Source organism: Xiphophorus hellerii, chromosome 11 (assembly GCF_003331165.1).
Source record: "Xiphophorus hellerii strain 12219 chromosome 11, Xiphophorus_hellerii-4.1, whole genome shotgun sequence".
Classification (NCBI taxonomy): Eukaryota; Metazoa; Chordata; class Actinopteri; order Cyprinodontiformes; family Poeciliidae; genus Xiphophorus; species Xiphophorus hellerii.
The window spans coordinates 7062121-7078596 of NC_045682.1; the positions used below are offsets into that span (position 1 = coordinate 7062121).

The 16476-nt window shown below is 41.8% G+C and overlaps 2 protein-coding genes across 5 annotated transcripts; both read right to left on the minus strand.

Moving 5' to 3' along the window:
- Positions 1 to 982: 982 nt before the first annotated feature.
- On the minus strand, positions 983 to 3692 carry foxi3a (forkhead box I3a). Its single transcript, XM_032577052.1, has 2 exons — positions 1611 to 3692; positions 983 to 1539 (listed from the first exon to the last, which is right to left on the minus strand). Exons 1-2 carry the CDS (start codon positions 1960 to 1962, stop codon positions 1145 to 1147), a joined length of 747 nt encoding a protein of 248 aa, XP_032432943.1. The 5' UTR covers positions 1963 to 3692; the 3' UTR covers positions 983 to 1144.
- A 349-nt stretch (positions 3693 to 4041) lies between these two features.
- lcp2a (lymphocyte cytosolic protein 2a) lies at positions 4042 to 14819 on the minus strand. Of its 4 annotated transcripts, none has more exons than XM_032577186.1 (22): positions 14487 to 14819; positions 14233 to 14409; positions 13380 to 13442; positions 13248 to 13294; positions 13040 to 13102; positions 12147 to 12172; positions 11813 to 11850; positions 11043 to 11133; positions 10757 to 10848; positions 9259 to 9310; positions 8785 to 8862; positions 8440 to 8465; positions 8212 to 8231; positions 6598 to 6708; positions 6506 to 6524; positions 6380 to 6392; positions 6211 to 6295; positions 5493 to 5533; positions 5298 to 5368; positions 5012 to 5086; positions 4780 to 4929; positions 4042 to 4491 (listed from the first exon to the last, which is right to left on the minus strand). In XM_032577186.1, exons 2-22 carry the CDS (start codon positions 14302 to 14304, stop codon positions 4345 to 4347), a joined length of 1380 nt encoding a protein of 459 aa, XP_032433077.1. In that variant the 5' UTR covers positions 14305 to 14409; positions 14487 to 14819; the 3' UTR covers positions 4042 to 4344. The 4 variants fall into 4 exon arrangements, with proteins under 4 accessions (XP_032433077.1, XP_032433075.1, XP_032433074.1 ...); XM_032577184.1 differs by having other exon boundaries at positions 6380 to 6389; positions 10956 to 11133; XM_032577183.1 differs by having other exon boundaries at positions 10956 to 11133; positions 14487 to 14817.
- Positions 14820 to 16476: the final 1657 nt, after the last annotated feature.

Genomic DNA, 16476 nt, shown 5'->3' on the forward strand with positions numbered 1-16476 from the left:
TGGAATATTATTGACAAGCCCATTTATTTCAGGAACTTCATCACTTAGTAAGTATTATATAGATTACATACAAATGGATGTTTGAAAGCCTTTATTTCTCTTAATTATAATGAAAACTTGACATTTAAATTAGAACATCACATAAGACTAATAAAAGATTAAAACAAACAAAAGTTTTAATACTGAAGTGTAGACTTAATGAAAAGTGTGTTTAATATCTGCTTAAAGGTTATTGTTTTCAAAGGATACATTTAATCTGACAAAAAAGATTCATTGGGACTATTATTATAATCCAATATATCTATACTATGGGGTGCTGCTGTAAATACCAGCTAAATAGGCCGATGTGAGGAAGCTAGTTAGCTAGCTAGCTCCGAGCTAAATATGTAGCTTCCTAACTATATATTTCGTTTATAAACTAAATATGTAGCTTCAATCTAAATATTTAGTTAGTACACTACGCATTTAGTTTGCGAAATAAACGTTTAGTTTGTAAAGCAAATATTTAGGTCAGATCTTTAGAACTAAGCCAGTAGCCTTCAGCTCCTCGCTAGCTAGCTCCGTGCTAGCTAGATGGTTAGCTCTGAATATTTTTATTTTGTAAGTATTCAGCTTGAAAACTATATATTTAGTTTACAAACTAATATTCAGTTTGAAGCGAAATATGTTGCTTGCCAATAAAATATTTACTTTGAAACTGTAAGATTTATAAATGAATGAACATGGTGAAATTATGACTTCAACAGGCTAAATAACTCAATCAATCATTTTCAGATGTTTTATTGTGTCAGAAACTGTATTTATAAATCTAAACGAAGTAAATCAGCTCTAAAATGGACACTTTTAGCAGAATGAGTGACACCAAAACCACAGACAGAAACAGAAGCAACAGTTTTTAGGAAAACCAATATATTTACACTAATACAGTTTATGGCGTTTAAAACACACATAAAACAATTAAAGTCAGACTGTAGACTTGTTTTTAATGGATACATTAATTAATATCTGATTTTTTTTTTAAAAAACAATAAAAATGAGCAAATTTTTTTCTTCCCTTTTTTTTTAATTCCTAAAGGTGATTTTATTTTCAAACTTCATCACCTTATTTCAGATTTAATCAGATAAATATAAAAGTGGAGTCTTTTCACTGAAGGAGCAGAAAGTCGAGCAGCAGAGCATCGCTGAAGAACTCGGAGAAACCCGGATCAGAACCGGAACCGGGCTCCATGCAGGCCTGATGGTCGGCCAGGCAGGAGAGTGGGGGGGGAGTCCCCTGGGGTGGGGGGAAGACAGGAAGAGGAGGAGGAAGAGGAAGAGGAGGAGGAGTGGAGTCTGGAACCAGGAAGTTCAGCGATGAAGAGGAGGAGTCAGAGTGAGGAAGAGCAGAGCTGCTGCAGTGCATGCTGGGACATTTGGAGCTGGGCTCTGATGATGATGATGATGGATTCCTGTCAGACTTCCTCTTCCTCCTGCGGCGGAAGCTGCCGTTGTCGAACCTCTTCCCACAGTCCGGGTCCAGAGTCCAGTAGCTGCCCTTACCTGGGGAGGAAGAGGAAGGTTACAGGAAGTGACGTAACGGCTTACAGGAAGTGATGAAGGCAGGTGCAGACCTGGGTCGTCATCGCCGCGGGCGACCTTCCTGAAGCAGTCGTTGAGCGACAGGTTGTGGCGGATGGAGTTCTGCCAGCCGGCCCGGTTGCGGTCGTAGAACGGGAAATGGGTCGACACGAAGCTGTAGATCTGGCTCAGCGTCAGCCTCTGATTGGGCGAGCTCTGGATCGCCATGGCAATAAGGGCTGAGTACGAGTATGGGGGCCGCACCGGGCCCAGTAGATCCCAGGAGCAGAACCAGGACCAGAGCGGAGCGGTGCCGGGGAACGGGTCCGGAACCGGCCAGGAAGATGGAGCGGAGCTGGGGTAAAGGCTGCAGGTGGACCCGTCCAGAACCAGAGCCTGGTCCATGCTGTCTGAACACCTGCTGCTCACCTGGGCTTCTTATAGCCCCAAGCCCCGCCCACTGCCCACTGATTGGCTGTTGGCTTGATTTGAATAAGAACAGGCAGAATATTTGCCCCGGGGCAACAGGGTGACACGTTAGGACCTGAGTCAGCCAGGGGGAGATTCTTCCACCAGAACCGGTCCTGGTTCTGAACCAGTCCTGATTCTGATCCAGTTCAGTTTCTGATCCAGTCCAGGTTCTGATCCGGTTCAGGTTCTACATAGTTTTACTCACTTCCTGAGAAGCTGTGAAAAACATTTAATCCCTGAAATCAGAGCCAAGTTTCTCTGAAGTAAACAGAACCAGCAGTCGGATCAGAACTGGGACGTGTTTGGACCAGTTTCTTCCAAAGTGATTATCACTTTATTTATCAATCAGTTTCATTTATCAGTTCATTACGGTTGAATCGGTTCTCTCCTCCAGGTGTTTTCGTTCCCAGGTTTCCAGTTGTTGACGTTTCCAGGAATAAACGTTGAAACCGGATTGGACCCGGAGACTTCCTGAAGACGTTTTAATCTGCAGCCATCAGACAGAACCTCCTTGATCGGATTAGAACCAGAACCAGAACCAAACGCTGACTCAGCAGGTTTTCTGTTTGCAGCTGAAACTAGGATCATATCAGGCTTTACTGGTTTCTGGGCACCATCTTTAAAAACATGGCAGCTCAGTTCAGATTATTAACGAGGTCAAAGGTCAGCCGAATGATTCCTCCAGACTGAGGTCACTCTGGGACATACTGACCGCTCAGAGCTACTCCACACAACCCACTGAGCTCACAGCACTGCAAACAGAAAACCAGTCTAGTAAATAGATTTGTTTGATAAACTAAATGTAACAAATTAACTGAATCTTTAAAAGTTGGAGCTCTATTCTGTTTTGTTTCTGATCCTCTTATCTTGTCTTCTTCTTCTTTTGTTTATCTGGTGTGTAAAGCTGGTCAAACATCCAGGGTGAAACCCTGAGGAACTCCAGATGTTGAGCTGCTGGATTTCTGTTCAGACATTTCTAGTTAAAACACACGCAGTTCCCAGCTGATAAATGAACTGCCAGTCTGTCAGCAGCGAGCGCTGAGTGGATTTACAGATTACCCCTCACACACTCAGATCGTTAATTCATCTCCATCAGTCAGGCTGCAGCTAACGGATTCGTTATCTCATCACGTCCTGATCCGCTCAGGCTGCTGGCGGTTGGAGGCGAGCGGCAGTAATCTGCGGAGGGAACAGTCAAAACATCAGCAACCGACCACTTGGTGTGAGGGTTAGGGGGTTGAGGGGGTGTTACCATGGGAACAGGTAACTGAACACCTTCAACTGTCTCCAGATGTAAAACCTCCAACCAGCAAAGGAAGCTAATAAACTGAATGTTTTTACAGTGAAACTAAACCTCAAACTAAATTTGTTTTTTTCCAAATAAACTCTATAAACTGATACTAGCTTCATGTTTCTGAACTAATTTTGATATTTCTGTGTAAATTTGTTTAAAAGGCCTAAAACGTCTCATTGTTGCCCTCTTTATATTGAACGGTGGTACTGCAGTTTCCCTGTTTGTTACATCACATCCTGTCCAGGTTTTAAAGCATCTCAGTCAGACGCACGCCCCCTGGTGGCGAATCAGGAGCTGGAATAGCGAGTGTGGGGAGCAGAGATTGTCAGCGTTTCTCACAGCAGCTCTCAGGAGTCGCAATAAACGTATCCAAAATAAAAAAAGTTGCTAAATTTGTTGCTTTTTTAAATAAAAATATACAAATAAAAATATATATCTGAAATGTCGCTACTAAATATTGCAACAAAGTTTGTAAGTGGCAACAGTGATTCCTCCCGTAAAGCTAAAGAACTTTACCAGCATATTTACTGAAAGCTAATGTTAAATCAATATACTAACATGTTATTTAGCAGATGCTAACACTAATTTGCTATACCAAAACATTATTTAGCAGAAGCTAATGCTAATTTGCTCTCCCTATTTTGAGTCCAGTCCTTGAACCTGACCACTTGATGTTCAGAGTTCTGGAAACTGCCTGACTGAAATAAAACTCCAGAACATTTCTGATGTTTCCAGATGTTTTAATGAGATCAGCTGATGGCAAACCGACACATTTACAGTAAAAGAGAAGAAGAAGAAGAGGTGCATAGAAGCTCTGCTTTAGTCTTAGAGTTTGTTTGTGGGTCCAAATGGAGTAGAACCAACATAAGCTCTAATATTTCTGAAGAATATTCTTAAAGGTTTAAAAGTTGAAACTGAAAAGAGAAGAAAGAAAACAAAGCAACACATGCAAAGATGGAGGCCATCTGAACATTCATCTGAACCGGGTTCGACTGGAGCCGGCTTCGGTCTGGTTCAGTCTGTCAGGACCAGCTCTGCTCCAAATAGTAACCGGCCGGGTCCGACAGCAGACACTGGTTCTGGTGGCTGGAGCTCCGGTTTTTAGCATCAATGAGGACCAGAGGGGACTGGGAGTAATGGTTGATGATGTCACTGACTGACGGGAAGAACTGGAGACACAAAACAGAACAGTTGGAGCTGAGATCGCTGCCCCCTACAGGCTAAATTAAAAACTACGTCAGAACGCTGCCCCCTACAGGCTAAATTAAAAACTACGTCAGAGCGCTGCCACCTACAGGCTAAATTAAAAACTACGTCAGAGCGCTGCCCCCTACAGGCTAAATTAAAAACTACGTCAGAGCGCTGCCCTCTACAGGCTAACAGGCAGGCGTTAATGCATGTGTTTTAGTTGCTTGTGGCTCCTGTCTGTGACTCCAGAGGCCGGCGGTGGTTCTGACCTCCTGGGCTTTCAGTCCGGTTCCCAGCTGGAACTGCTGACTGTGCTGCCGGATCTGGATGTTGTAGACTTTGTCCTGGTAGAAGACCATGAGGGTGAAGGGCTGGTTGGTCTGCTGCCGGGTACTGTCCCTCACCAGGTAGGCCCCGTCCTGCACACACACACAGAAACACATTATCACCGGCTATCAGCTCAACCTGTAATCAGAGTCCTGATGCTGGATGGATTCTCACCCTCTGGACTTTCTTCAGGCATCCCTCAGCCTGTCCACGGCTCACCTTCCCAACGTACCAGTTTGGGTCCAGAGCCTGCAAACCAATACACACACACTGCTGAAGCTGCTGAATGTCCTCAGGCCTGCAAATGCAATGCAACAGCGCCCCCTGCTGCCCAACCAGGGCAGATCAGCCTGGTTGGTTGTGTCAAATTTTGAATCTTCAGGGTCTGAACAGAATATTGTGATTATCCTGGACTCGCAGCAGTTCGAGGTTTGGTTTTAGAGCTGAGGATGTCTCTCACCTTGCCGGCGGCCGCGGTGGGAGGTGGAGGACGGCTGGGCGCCGATATGCTGCCTCTGTGTTCGGCTATGGCTGAAAGCAGACAGAAGACACTCAGCAGCCGGTTTCTGATTCACAGTAAGATCAGCTGGAGCAAACCGAAGGTTTTATTCAGATTCAACCAGAAAACGCTCGGACTCCTTCAGGTTTCTCTTACCAGACTGCAGCTTGTGAGGCAGAGAAGCCGAGGAGGAAACGCTGCACAAAAAAAAAAAAAAAAAAAATCCTGTTAGAGATCGTCTGAGGCAGAAACATTAAAGCTCCAGGAAAAAAAATATTTTATTTCATATGTGTTGAAACTATCACTTTAATATGTTTAATATGATACAGATAATTCGTGAAAACAACAATCTTCTCTGCTTCTCCCTTTTACTGGAAACAACCAATCAGAGCAAAGAGGCGGGACTTAAAGCTGTCAATCACCTCATGTACACGCCGCTTAACGAGCCTGTGAATACTGCTCATCTGCCATCTGTTCATTGCAGATGAACAGTTTTCATGTAATGGTAAGTTGCTTCTCCACCATTAGCACATTTAGCAGTGACTACATTAGGATGATTGACAGCGCTAAGCCATGCCTCCTGGCTCTGATTGGTTGTTTTTGGTAAGGAGGAGGTGGAGCTTAATCTGTCTCATAAACTGTCATGACATGGTGACAGTTTTAACATCCATGTAAAAACAAATTTTTTATAAGTTACTGCAGCTTTAAGTGGAAAGCCCCCAAGGCCGCAGCCGAGGCCTCCGGGCCCCGGGCAAACTGCTCCGTGCTTTACTCTGATTTCCTTTCTTCATTTAAGCAGGTGAGTTACGAAGAACAAACTATTTATTTATTTACGACCTTCTGATGAGACGCGTGAGTAGGAGTGAAGGCTGACCTGGCGGCGTGCTGCGGCTGGGGCCCGGGGATCCCGGGGCGCGGCGGCAGATTCTTGTGAAGAGGGAACGTGTTGTGTTTAGGGACTGTGGGAAAACAAGCAGGAGGGGGAAGCTTCTTTTATTCGCTCTGCGAAGCTTCAGGGTTTCAAACTGGAGAATGAAACTCACCATCTTGTGTCTGCTGAAGAGAGAAGAAAAGGGGTCAAAGGTCAGTCTCCATCACAATCTGTTCTAGGTAGCAGTGAACAATCATGTTTGATCTAACAGGAATCAATAAAAACCGGAGCAGCTTACCTCTCTGTGTCCATCGAACCTGAAAACAAAAACATCAAATTATTATCAGGAACTTTCTGGAACCAAACGATTCGACCTGAACCACAGAGGACCTGCTAGGGGGCGCTACTCTGGCAGAGGAGTTACTCCTGCTGACGGAGGAGGTGGGAGGAGGAAGAACCGGAGGTTTGGATCTTGGCGGTTCCGATGCGTCCGCCGGTGTCCTGTGAGGACAGACACATTAAAACTCCTGATGAGCAGCTAAAGCTAAACATGAGCAGCTAAAGCTAAACATGGGCATCTAGAACAGGAAACATTCAACACGTAGCAATCTAAACTAGAAGCTGCTGCTGTTCACTTCCTCCTGCTGGGTCTGCCTCCATCGTCTGTTTTCTCTCTGCATTGCGAGCGCATCGCTGCAACAACATCGTGACTGGAGTTCTCCAACAGTCAACAGGAGCCGCAGTTTAACGTGAAACCTGACCTGCTGGACGTAAGCGGCCATGTTTAACGCCTGTGATCCAGACGTAGCTGTAATCTTTTAAGCTGGTCTTCAGTTTTATTTATAGACTTTTTCTGCCGTGTCACTCACTTTTAGGTTTTGCCATAAAGACACAGTTTGTTCCCGTTTTCTTAGAAAAATTTATTTTAAAAAATCCCCAAATATCTAAATATGTTTCTGCTGTAATGAAGTGTGAAAAACCAGAACAAAAATACATTTCTGTTGTGTAGACTTAATTTACCGAAACCAGCTATTATTGGCTCTATATGTGGTTTACTGCTAACAAGACTCTGTTTCATTTCTTCAAAAGAAAAATGGTTTCTGCTTAGCTTACACCAGATAAGCTTAGCCTCTTTTAGCTAAAACTCATTTAGTTTAGCTATTTAGCTATTCTAGCTTCTACCACTTTAGCTTACCTTAACTTAGCCTAGCTTGCCCTAGTTCATCAAGGTATCACAGACTTTACCTTCCCTTAGCTTAGCTAAATTAAGCATAGCTTACACTACTTTATCATAGCTTTAGACACCTTGTCTTATCCTAGCTTACATTAGTTTAGCCCAGCCTAGCTCACATTAATTTGTTGAAGCATGCTCTACATTAGCTTAGTTTACTTTAGTTTAGCATAAAACCAACCCAGTGAATCTATTAACTCTCATGTCCTACCACATTTTTGTGAGTTATTATTAATTTTATTTTACTTTTGATCAGTTGCTGCTAAAGTGATTAAGAATATTCATGTCTCCACATGTAGAGAGATGAATAAACAAGCACCAAGATGTTAGCTAACCTAAACTCAAAGACTTTTGGAAATGCTAGAGAACCGCCCATGAAAAAGATTTCATAAAACTATAACAGGAAGTAAAAGAGGAAGTGATATGAGATGGATGGCGATGGGCCAATTCACGCCCTCTGTAGAGTCATATCCACATTTCATAACTGCGTACTTTAACTTCAACCCTATAAAAAATATTTACTGGCATAAAGCTTAACCTTAGTGCATTAGCTTATTTTCCATTGTAGTGTTTTGGATATATTATAAAGATAAATAATATAAACTACAACTGTTTTATATCTTCTCATTAATTCATTTAAACCAGTTATACATTTTTATATTATATATTATAATCTGGTTTCTATGAACAAGATTTAACTTCATGTTTTTGTTAAAATAAGTATTCTGTGTGTGTGTGTGTGTGTGGGTGTGTGTGTGCGTGAGTTTACACACCTCCAGGACTGTGCACCAGGCTGCAAAAACAAAAACAACATGAAGTTAGAAACATTAAACTTTACATTTTAGTTTGATATGTGTTTGTGTGTGTGTGTGTGTGTATGTTTGGGGTTCCTGAGGGTCGAGTGGTCGTACTCCCTTTTTTTTCATAATAAACTTTATTGTACTGAGTTGTACAACGTTGATAAAAGTGCAGCGACTGAATTAGATTTAAAGGACACTCACTCTGTCCGTTGAGTTGAACTGATGGCCTGAGAAAGAGAGAGAACAGAGTAAACGTCCACAGATTATTCTAAACCAGGGGCGTCAAACTCCAGTCCTGGAGCGCCGCTGTCCTGCAACTTTTAGATGTGCCTCTGCTGGATCACACCTGAATTGAATAATTTGGCCATTAAGGCTCTGGAGAACTGATCTACACAAGGAGGAGGTAATTAAGCCATTTCATTCCAGCGTTTTATACCTGTGGCACATCTAAAAACTGCAAGACTTGAGGACTGGAGTTTGACACTTGTGTTCTAAAAGTTTCAGCGATGGCAGCCGGAGCTGTTGGTTGAACGTCTGAGGGTTTACCTCTGACGGGGGACTGGGTGTTTCGTGACTCACGGCCGGGTTTGATGTCGCGACACACCTTGGGAGGCCCTGAGGGAACTGAACACCAACAACATGAACATGACAAAATACTGGGGCCAGGATACTAAGGGTTTTTAAATTACCAGAAAAAAGACAAAATATTATGAGAATGAAGTTGTAATATTAGTAAATCAAAGTGGTAATTTCATAACTCTTACATAAAAAGTAACAATAAATTAAAATGAGGAATGTTTAACATCTAGTGATTTTCAGTTTATAAATAAGGAAATATTTAATCTTTCAACACGTCGGCATTAAATTGTTTCCAGTAGAATAACTCTGAAATGTTTTTAACAAACTTTTTCTCATATTTTGCATCTTTACTTTGCTAATGTTCTTACCTTACCCCTGTAATATTTAAACTTTTTTCCTGTAGTGAAAATAATCTGTTTGTTTCTGTTTTTATGAACGTACAGTTACCTGGCGGTCGTCCGTGAGGAGACGGGTCTCTTCTGGACTCTCCAGGCTGAACAAACACAAACACAAAAAAGTTCAATAAAAATGAATCAGCTGGAAGAACTGTTCAACTCTAAACTTCACATCTGAACAGCTTGTTTCCTCTAAATAAAATCTGTATTCCATCCACATAATATGCATCGCCGCTGGTATGACGTAATCACAGAATGATTCATTAGTCAGTAAGGTGGCAGACGTTACTTTAACTAGACCTCATTTAGGTTTCATTCTCTTCATCATTTCAGGACTTTATAAAAAAAATGTGATGGTTCAACTTTCATTTCCTAAAATACATCCAGTTTCACATCAACCTGAAAACAACATTTGTACATGCGATTTTGTTTTCTATTGTATTTCTGAATTTATGATCAATTGTATTCTTGGGTTGCATTATTTTTTCTATAATATTTGTTTGGAGGCTTCACAGGAAATGGAGCAGAAAATGCAGCCAAAATGTTTCAGAACGAACCTGAAATTGTCTTATTGGCTGCAATTTCATTACAAATGTGAGCAAATCTTTAAGTATTTTCTCATTTCTAATGTCGATAAACCAAAAAAAAAAAAAAAAAAAACACGATTCAGCATTTGTTGAGTTTCCATTAACTAGGAAATGAAGCTGAAATCTCAGGTGAATAAGTTTGTTGAGGCGATAAGTCATTAAAACCATTGCAGTGATGATCTGCCTGTCGGTTTCACATTGAATAGATTTAAGATCATTTTAATAACTTATGAAGTTTTAAACGGTTTGGCTCAAAACTAATCAGATAAAAAAATCCGTTGTTATTAACTGTTCCTCAGATTCATCTACATGTTTTTCTCTGTTGTTGCTATGGAATAAATTACCTTCCAGATCAGATCTGACCCCGGATCAGTTTAATCCATTCTTAAAACTTATTTCAGCCGAGGTCTGACGCTGTAACCTTCCTGTTCTGATGTTTTAGTTTTATTTTAATCATTTTATCCCACTGTGATTTTATAGTTTTTATGTGAAGTTTGAACTTGTTTGTAAAAGTTTACATAAACATTGACTTTCTACTTCCTGTCGTCTTCTTCTGCGTTTCCCTCAGTAGAAACCTCGGGCTGCTGATCATGTGACTCGTGATGCGAATAAACAGTTTCCACTGCAGTTTTGCAAAATAAATCTATTTCAATACAAAGAACCACCTCAATGTTTTATCAAAAAACGTGACTCTTAAATTTCCATTAAGCGAATTTATTGGTATAAGTTTGTGTAATTCTGTGGCTGATGGAAACGCTTGCGAGTCCCGAATGACTGAATGAGTTCAGGAGCGACTCAGAGACGAAAAGCTGAACTGAATCGAGATTTTATAGAAACATAAAACAGATGAACGAATGAATGTTAATGCAGGAGAATCAGCAGAAGAACTGTTATAAATGTAGAAATGAAGTTTTAAATGGTCTGATGCTGTTTTCCAGTGTAGCTGTTCAGACTGACCATGCGGGCTGGGGGTGCAGACAGTGAGGTGGGGGGGCGGGGACACAGAGTGGGGGGCGGGCCTCTGGCCGCCACGTTGTTGTCCCTCCGGTCTGCACACAGAAACAGAAACCGTTAACCTCTGATGACCTGTGACCTGGTGACCTCGCTGTGGGGCTGATGCGGTCGGCGTTGAGCGACTGCTGCGCCATGTGAGTACCGATGTAGTCCCCGTCCCCAATGGGCTGGGACGGGCACAGCTTGTGGTCCTCTGCGGGTTCAGAGGGCGGCGGCTCGTAGTCGTTACCCGCGTCCAAGTCGTCGTTCGGGGACTCGTAGTCCCGGTCGTCTTCGTCGCTGTACGGACTCTCGTAGTCATCGTCAAACTCTTCGTCGTCCTGCAGAGCAGAAGATCATCTCATAAAGAGGTCGGGTTTCCATGCTGCCCGACGATGAAACATGCAGCTTTACTGCGTCGTTCATTTTCATTAAGCCCCAATCAAAGGCCAGGAAGGAGAAAAAATAGACAGGAGGGAAAACATCAACCTAGGAAAGGGTCAAAGGTCATCTCCAAACCGTCTGAGAGGAAAACATCTTCATTCAGATCAAGGTCAGACGTCAGCGCGTGAAGCTCAGAGAAACGAGCAGAATCCCAAATCGCTTTGGGGTTACAGTCAAAACTGAACAGCAATAATCTGAGTCATTTAGTCATTAGAGAAAAAATAGGTTTTAATTTCACCATCTTATTCTTTAGTTTATAAATGTCAAACTAAACAATTAGTTTGAAAAATGAATTACAGTTTGAAGATAATAATTTACTTAGCAGGCTAAATATATATTTAAAAAGTTTAATATTTAGTTTAATATTTAGCAAGAGTTTGTGAATCATTTTGGACAGACTGGACATGTTTTAGTGAATCCTACAGGCTGTCGGATCTTTCGTGTTTCTGTCGATAAATAACAACGCAGCAGAACGAGACGTGTTGTTCATCTCATATTAAAAGTCATTTTTCCTTCATTCGTGTTTAAATAAATCAGCAGAAAAACAGGGTTAAAGTGAAATCCGGTCCGACTCACAAACTCGTCTTCGCCCCATCCTCCATCAACGTTCATCTCTGCAAAACACAAAGAAACACGTTACCAGCGTCTCACACTAGCTTCTGCATCGCTACACCCCTTCGGTATTTAGAGGCCGTTTCCATGGAGACCAACTGTTGTTGTGTTTCACCTCAGGAACAAACCAGAACCTCGCAGGACCGGTCACCTCAGAGTAACAAACTAGTTTAATACTAACTGATCATAAATCAACTGGAGCCAAACAGAAAGAACCGAGACGATCACTTCCTGTTCTGGTTCTGTCAACAAAAACCCAATCAAACCTGATCAGCTCAGGAGACAGAAACTAACTCACCTGGTTCATGATACTTAGGAGTCGATCTGTGAAGCAGAAACACACAAACAGGATGTGAATCAGTTCAGTTATGAACCAGACGTGTTGTTCATCTCATATTAAAAGTCATTTTTCCTTCATTCCTGTTTAAATAAATCAGCAGAAAAACAGGGTTATTAGTTCAGCAGCTGGGATGAGTGTCGTCTCCTTTACGTCTCAGGTCCAGTTTCAGGTTTTAGCAGGACTGTCGTCATGGCGACAGACAAAGCTTAGCTTAGAGCTGTTAGTTATGGGAAATTGTTCAAAAAGTTACAGTCAAAAATGACAACAGTTTAGGTTATTTTAGTTTTCATTAATTTTTCAAAGTCAAAGTTATTCATTCATTTCCTCGTGTCACAGTTTGAAACTAACAATTTAATAAGCTGAATAAATATTTTAGCTTCTTGTTCTGAAGTTGATAACGAAAGTAGAAGCTGGATCTGCAAACTGACTATATAAACTGAAAAAAGAAGAAATGAAAAAGGAGCAAAACAAGAAACCGAAACAAAGAAAAGAAATAAAAAGTCATTTTTTGTTTACATCTAAATATTTAAACTAATGTGCAAATTCACGTGTTTTCAAGTTGAAGTAGATTATCAAAGTAAAAGCTCTGGCAAAACCTGTAGATAAACTGATTTTTTTTTTTAAAAGTAAAGTGAGAAAAAAAGAAAATGGAAAAACAAAGAAGAAAGAAAATAATGTTTATCTTCAAGCTAAATGTTTAGCTATTTAATTTGAATATTTAGTTAGAATAACCAGATGAGAGTGACTGAAATGATTTTTTTCTCCAGGCAGGCTGAATGACTCAAATTATTTTTGTTTTTTATAAACAGCAGCCTGCAGTTAACAGACGTTTCTGTTTGTGTGAGACGTACTTTTTAGAAAACAAGCCTTTCTTCTCATTCTTGTAGATTTCATTGCTGATCTTAGAAATCATCCTGCAGACACAAAAACACACGTTAAGCAAAAGCAGCCATGGAGACAAAATAAAGATAAATGTCTTAAATGTCTTCATCAATACTGTGAAGGAGGTAGAGAAGCTGTTTGTGTTCAGTCGGAGATGAAAACCTTCCTCTGACTTACGGAGCGTGAAGCTTGGGGAACTTCTGCAGGTCGTTATCCGTCAGGTTCTGCAGGAACAAAAACATCAGTGAGGATGATGATCCTGGCCTTCGTCACTCCTCTTCCTCCTCCTCTTCGGCCAGAAACACTCACCACAAACCTGGAGCCGCTGATGGAGTTCTTCAGAACCACCTTATCACAGCCGGGGAGGTTCATCTGCCACAAACACAGTTCGTCCTTCAGCACAACTTTACCAGACCGACAGACAGAGGCCAGGGCCGGTCCAGACCGGGGGCCAAAAGGGGGCCACAGGGGCCGAAAGGGGGCCATCTGGGACCACCGGCCCAGAACTGGTTCTGGCCCGGTTACAGCTGGGTCCAGAATGGATCATCAACACAGCAGCTCATCTACAGCTGCTTGAAAAACTAAAGAATCAACATGCTTCAATGGCCTAGTCAAAGTCCAGAGTAGGCCATACAGTCATTTCTCTGCAAACATGGAAACGCTGAAGCAGCTTTGAGAAGAAGAACCGACCCAAAACCCTAAAGGTTTTACAGGTTCTGCAGACTGCTGGACCCGATCTACTCTCACAGCTCGACCTGGAAAATCACAGGAACACAAGAATGCGTCCTACCTGGTTCCTGTCTGGTTCTAGCCCTGTTCTAGCCTGGTTCTAGCCTGGTTCTAGTTCAGGCTCAGCACCAGGCTCAGTAGCTAATTCAGCTAATCGGCAAATAATTAGCATCTGCATCAGCAGGAAGCAGTTCCTGTTTGTTGCATCATTCTGGACCAGAAACAACCATCTCAGAGCTTCTATCCGACCCAGTTCGGTTCCCAGGATGCATCGGGAATCTCTTCTCCATCACATCCACCATCAGCTGCACTGTAACGGACCAGAACCGTTCTGGTTCCTCCAGAACCTGATTCTGGGGACTCCCAGGGTTCAGAGCGATTTAAGATGTGGAAACAGAGATAAAGAGGAAAGGTTCTGGTTCTGGTTCCTCACCCGCTTCAGGTAGTCAGCCAGCTGCTGGGGGCTCCAGCCCATCACCACCGACCTCTGGGGAACTGAACTCATACTGCGTCTGTCCAGCTGAACTCGGCGCTCAGAGCAACATCAGACGAAACGCCACGGATCTCCGACGTTTAGTTTCCAACTCCTTCAGCGACTCGTCTCTCCTTCCTGTCAAAACGCAAAACAAAACTCAGAAAAACCAAATACCTGCCGGGTTTCCTCAGCTTCCACTTCCCCAAACGCACCGTCTGTTTGTCTGCAGGAACCAGCGCCAGAGAGGGTACAAACATGTCACAAAGTGCCCAAGATGGCTTCCTTCTGTCTCTCCCCTCCCTCTTTGAGGAAGTGAGTGTGCAGCGGGGGGGCAGCAGCAGCGTCTTCCTCCTTCCCCTGCCGACCGCAGAGTCAAACAGCCGCCGCAGCTGCACCCACTCACTGCAACACGGCGGCGCAACGCAACCGATAGCAAACTGACTCAGGGTTCAGACCAAAGCCACCATGCTGCCAGGCCCGGGTCGGTTCTGCCGGACCTGGGTCGGTCCACGTCAGAACACTCCTGCAATAAAACAGACTTTATTCATGAAGACGTCCTCGTCGCTGCTTTAATTACAGAAGTCCTGAGTTCACTTCTCACTTCCTGTTTCCTGGTAGAAACTCGAAACACTTCGAGGGAAGATTTATTTTTTCTTCTTTTTTCTTCAACTGGAAAAACAAAACGAGGTCAGATTGAGAAAACGGAAATCATGGGTAGAGATAAAAAAATTAAAAAAAATCTGTCAAGAATGAGTCAATGTCTGAATGGCAAAGGTCAAAGGTCACTGGAGTGGAGAGAAAAACACCTACTACCTCCTCTACAGTCCATGGTGACTCTGAAGGAGCTGCAGAGATCCACTGCTCAGGTGGAGAAAGACCATCACAAGTCTGGACGTTATGGACAACTGTTGATGAAAGACAATCAGAAGAAGTTATGTTGGAAACAATTCATCAAATGAATCGATTATTGAAATAATGAACTAATTTAACAATCAATTAATCATTAATTTGAGTATTGAGACTCTAATAGAGTCAGAGCTGCAATGAGGCCAAAACTGAACAATAAATATCAACATCTTATATTTAAAATGAATAAAACTTTCACGTTTGTAAATCTGTTCTACCAGAACAGTTTAAGCTTCACTTGGTTCATAATCTGGAATAAATCTCCTATTAAATCACCTTTCAGCGATTTTACAGGTTCTGATGGACCCGATCTACTCTCACAGCTCGACCTGGAATGCGTCCTACCCGGGCCTACCTGGTTCCTGCCCTGTTATTAATCAGTCATCAAACGCATTTTTTATTTTATCATCCTGAGCGCCAGAATCTGTAAACTCACATTATATTTGGTATGATTACCACAGTTTGGCATAATTTAACCAACTTAATCCGGTTAGCTACCAAGGAACATTTATCAGAAAGAAACCGTTTGCTGACGAAATGTTATGTTACATAATTTAGCAGAAACAAATAAAATTTGGGGCAAAACACAAATCCAAATTAGCAGCTACATACTGGAAGCAGCAGCAAATTAATCTCCTTTATAATTTAGTGCATTAAAACAGATTTAGGTAACGAACAAAATAAAACTCAGAATGAAAGATGTGCATCGTAAATTTAGCTTGATTTAGCTTAGCTTCCATGGTTAGCTTATGCTAACTAGACAAACGAATGTGGATACATTACAAAATATTGTATTAACGTTATTTTTAAATATATTTGATGGTTTGTGGAGTTTATAAGTTTAGAATAAGAATAAATTACCTGTTATAAGTTTTATCACCATGATGACACTGGCAGCAGCAGCTGGTGGTTTCAACCAGTCTGAACCAGTTTCAACCAGTCTGAACTAGCTTAAACAGCTTTATCACCCTTTCTTCTGAAGTTCTTTGTTTTAACTTAAACTTAGTTCAAATATTATGTCCTAAATATAGATAAATAAATACTTCATTGATAGATGCCATGTGATACAAAACAAATAAATTTATTCAACTTTCATCCGGATGTTAGCATCGACATTTATTCTGTATTTCCTAGTGTTAATGCTTCAGCTCTGTGTTTAATGGGCCTTTTGTTTATAGCATTACTTTCTACATCGACTGCAGTGTTTTTTGGTTAATTTTTTTTTAAATTACCATAGGCTTCAACATTAACATTTATTATTGCTTGATGGATGGATCACCTGCTAAAGTCACAATT

What these genes read in the sequence shown, in the direction of transcription:
- foxi3a (XM_032577052.1), bottom strand. Translation starts at nt 1,962, where the DNA reads ATGGACCAGGCTCTGGTTCTGGACGGGTCCACCTGCAGCCTTTACCCC. An exon ending in CCGCGGCGATGACGACCCAG is followed by an intron (nt 1,540 to 1,610) that starts GTCTGCACCTGC and finishes CTTCCTCCCCAG; the next exon opens with GTAAGGGCAGCTACTGGACT.
- lcp2a (XM_032577183.1), bottom strand. Translation starts at nt 14,304, where the DNA reads ATGAGTTCAGTTCCCCAGAGGTCGGTGGTGATGGGCTGGAGCCCCCAG. An exon ending in CGGACGACCGCCAGGTAACT is followed by an intron (nt 8,863 to 9,258) that starts GTACGTTCATAA and finishes GTTGGTGTTCAG; the next exon opens with TTCCCTCAGGGCCTCCCAAG. An exon ending in GCCTGAAGAAAGTCCAGAGG is followed by an intron (nt 4,930 to 5,011) that starts GTGAGAATCCAT and finishes GTGTGTGTGCAG; the next exon opens with GACGGGGCCTACCTGGTGAG.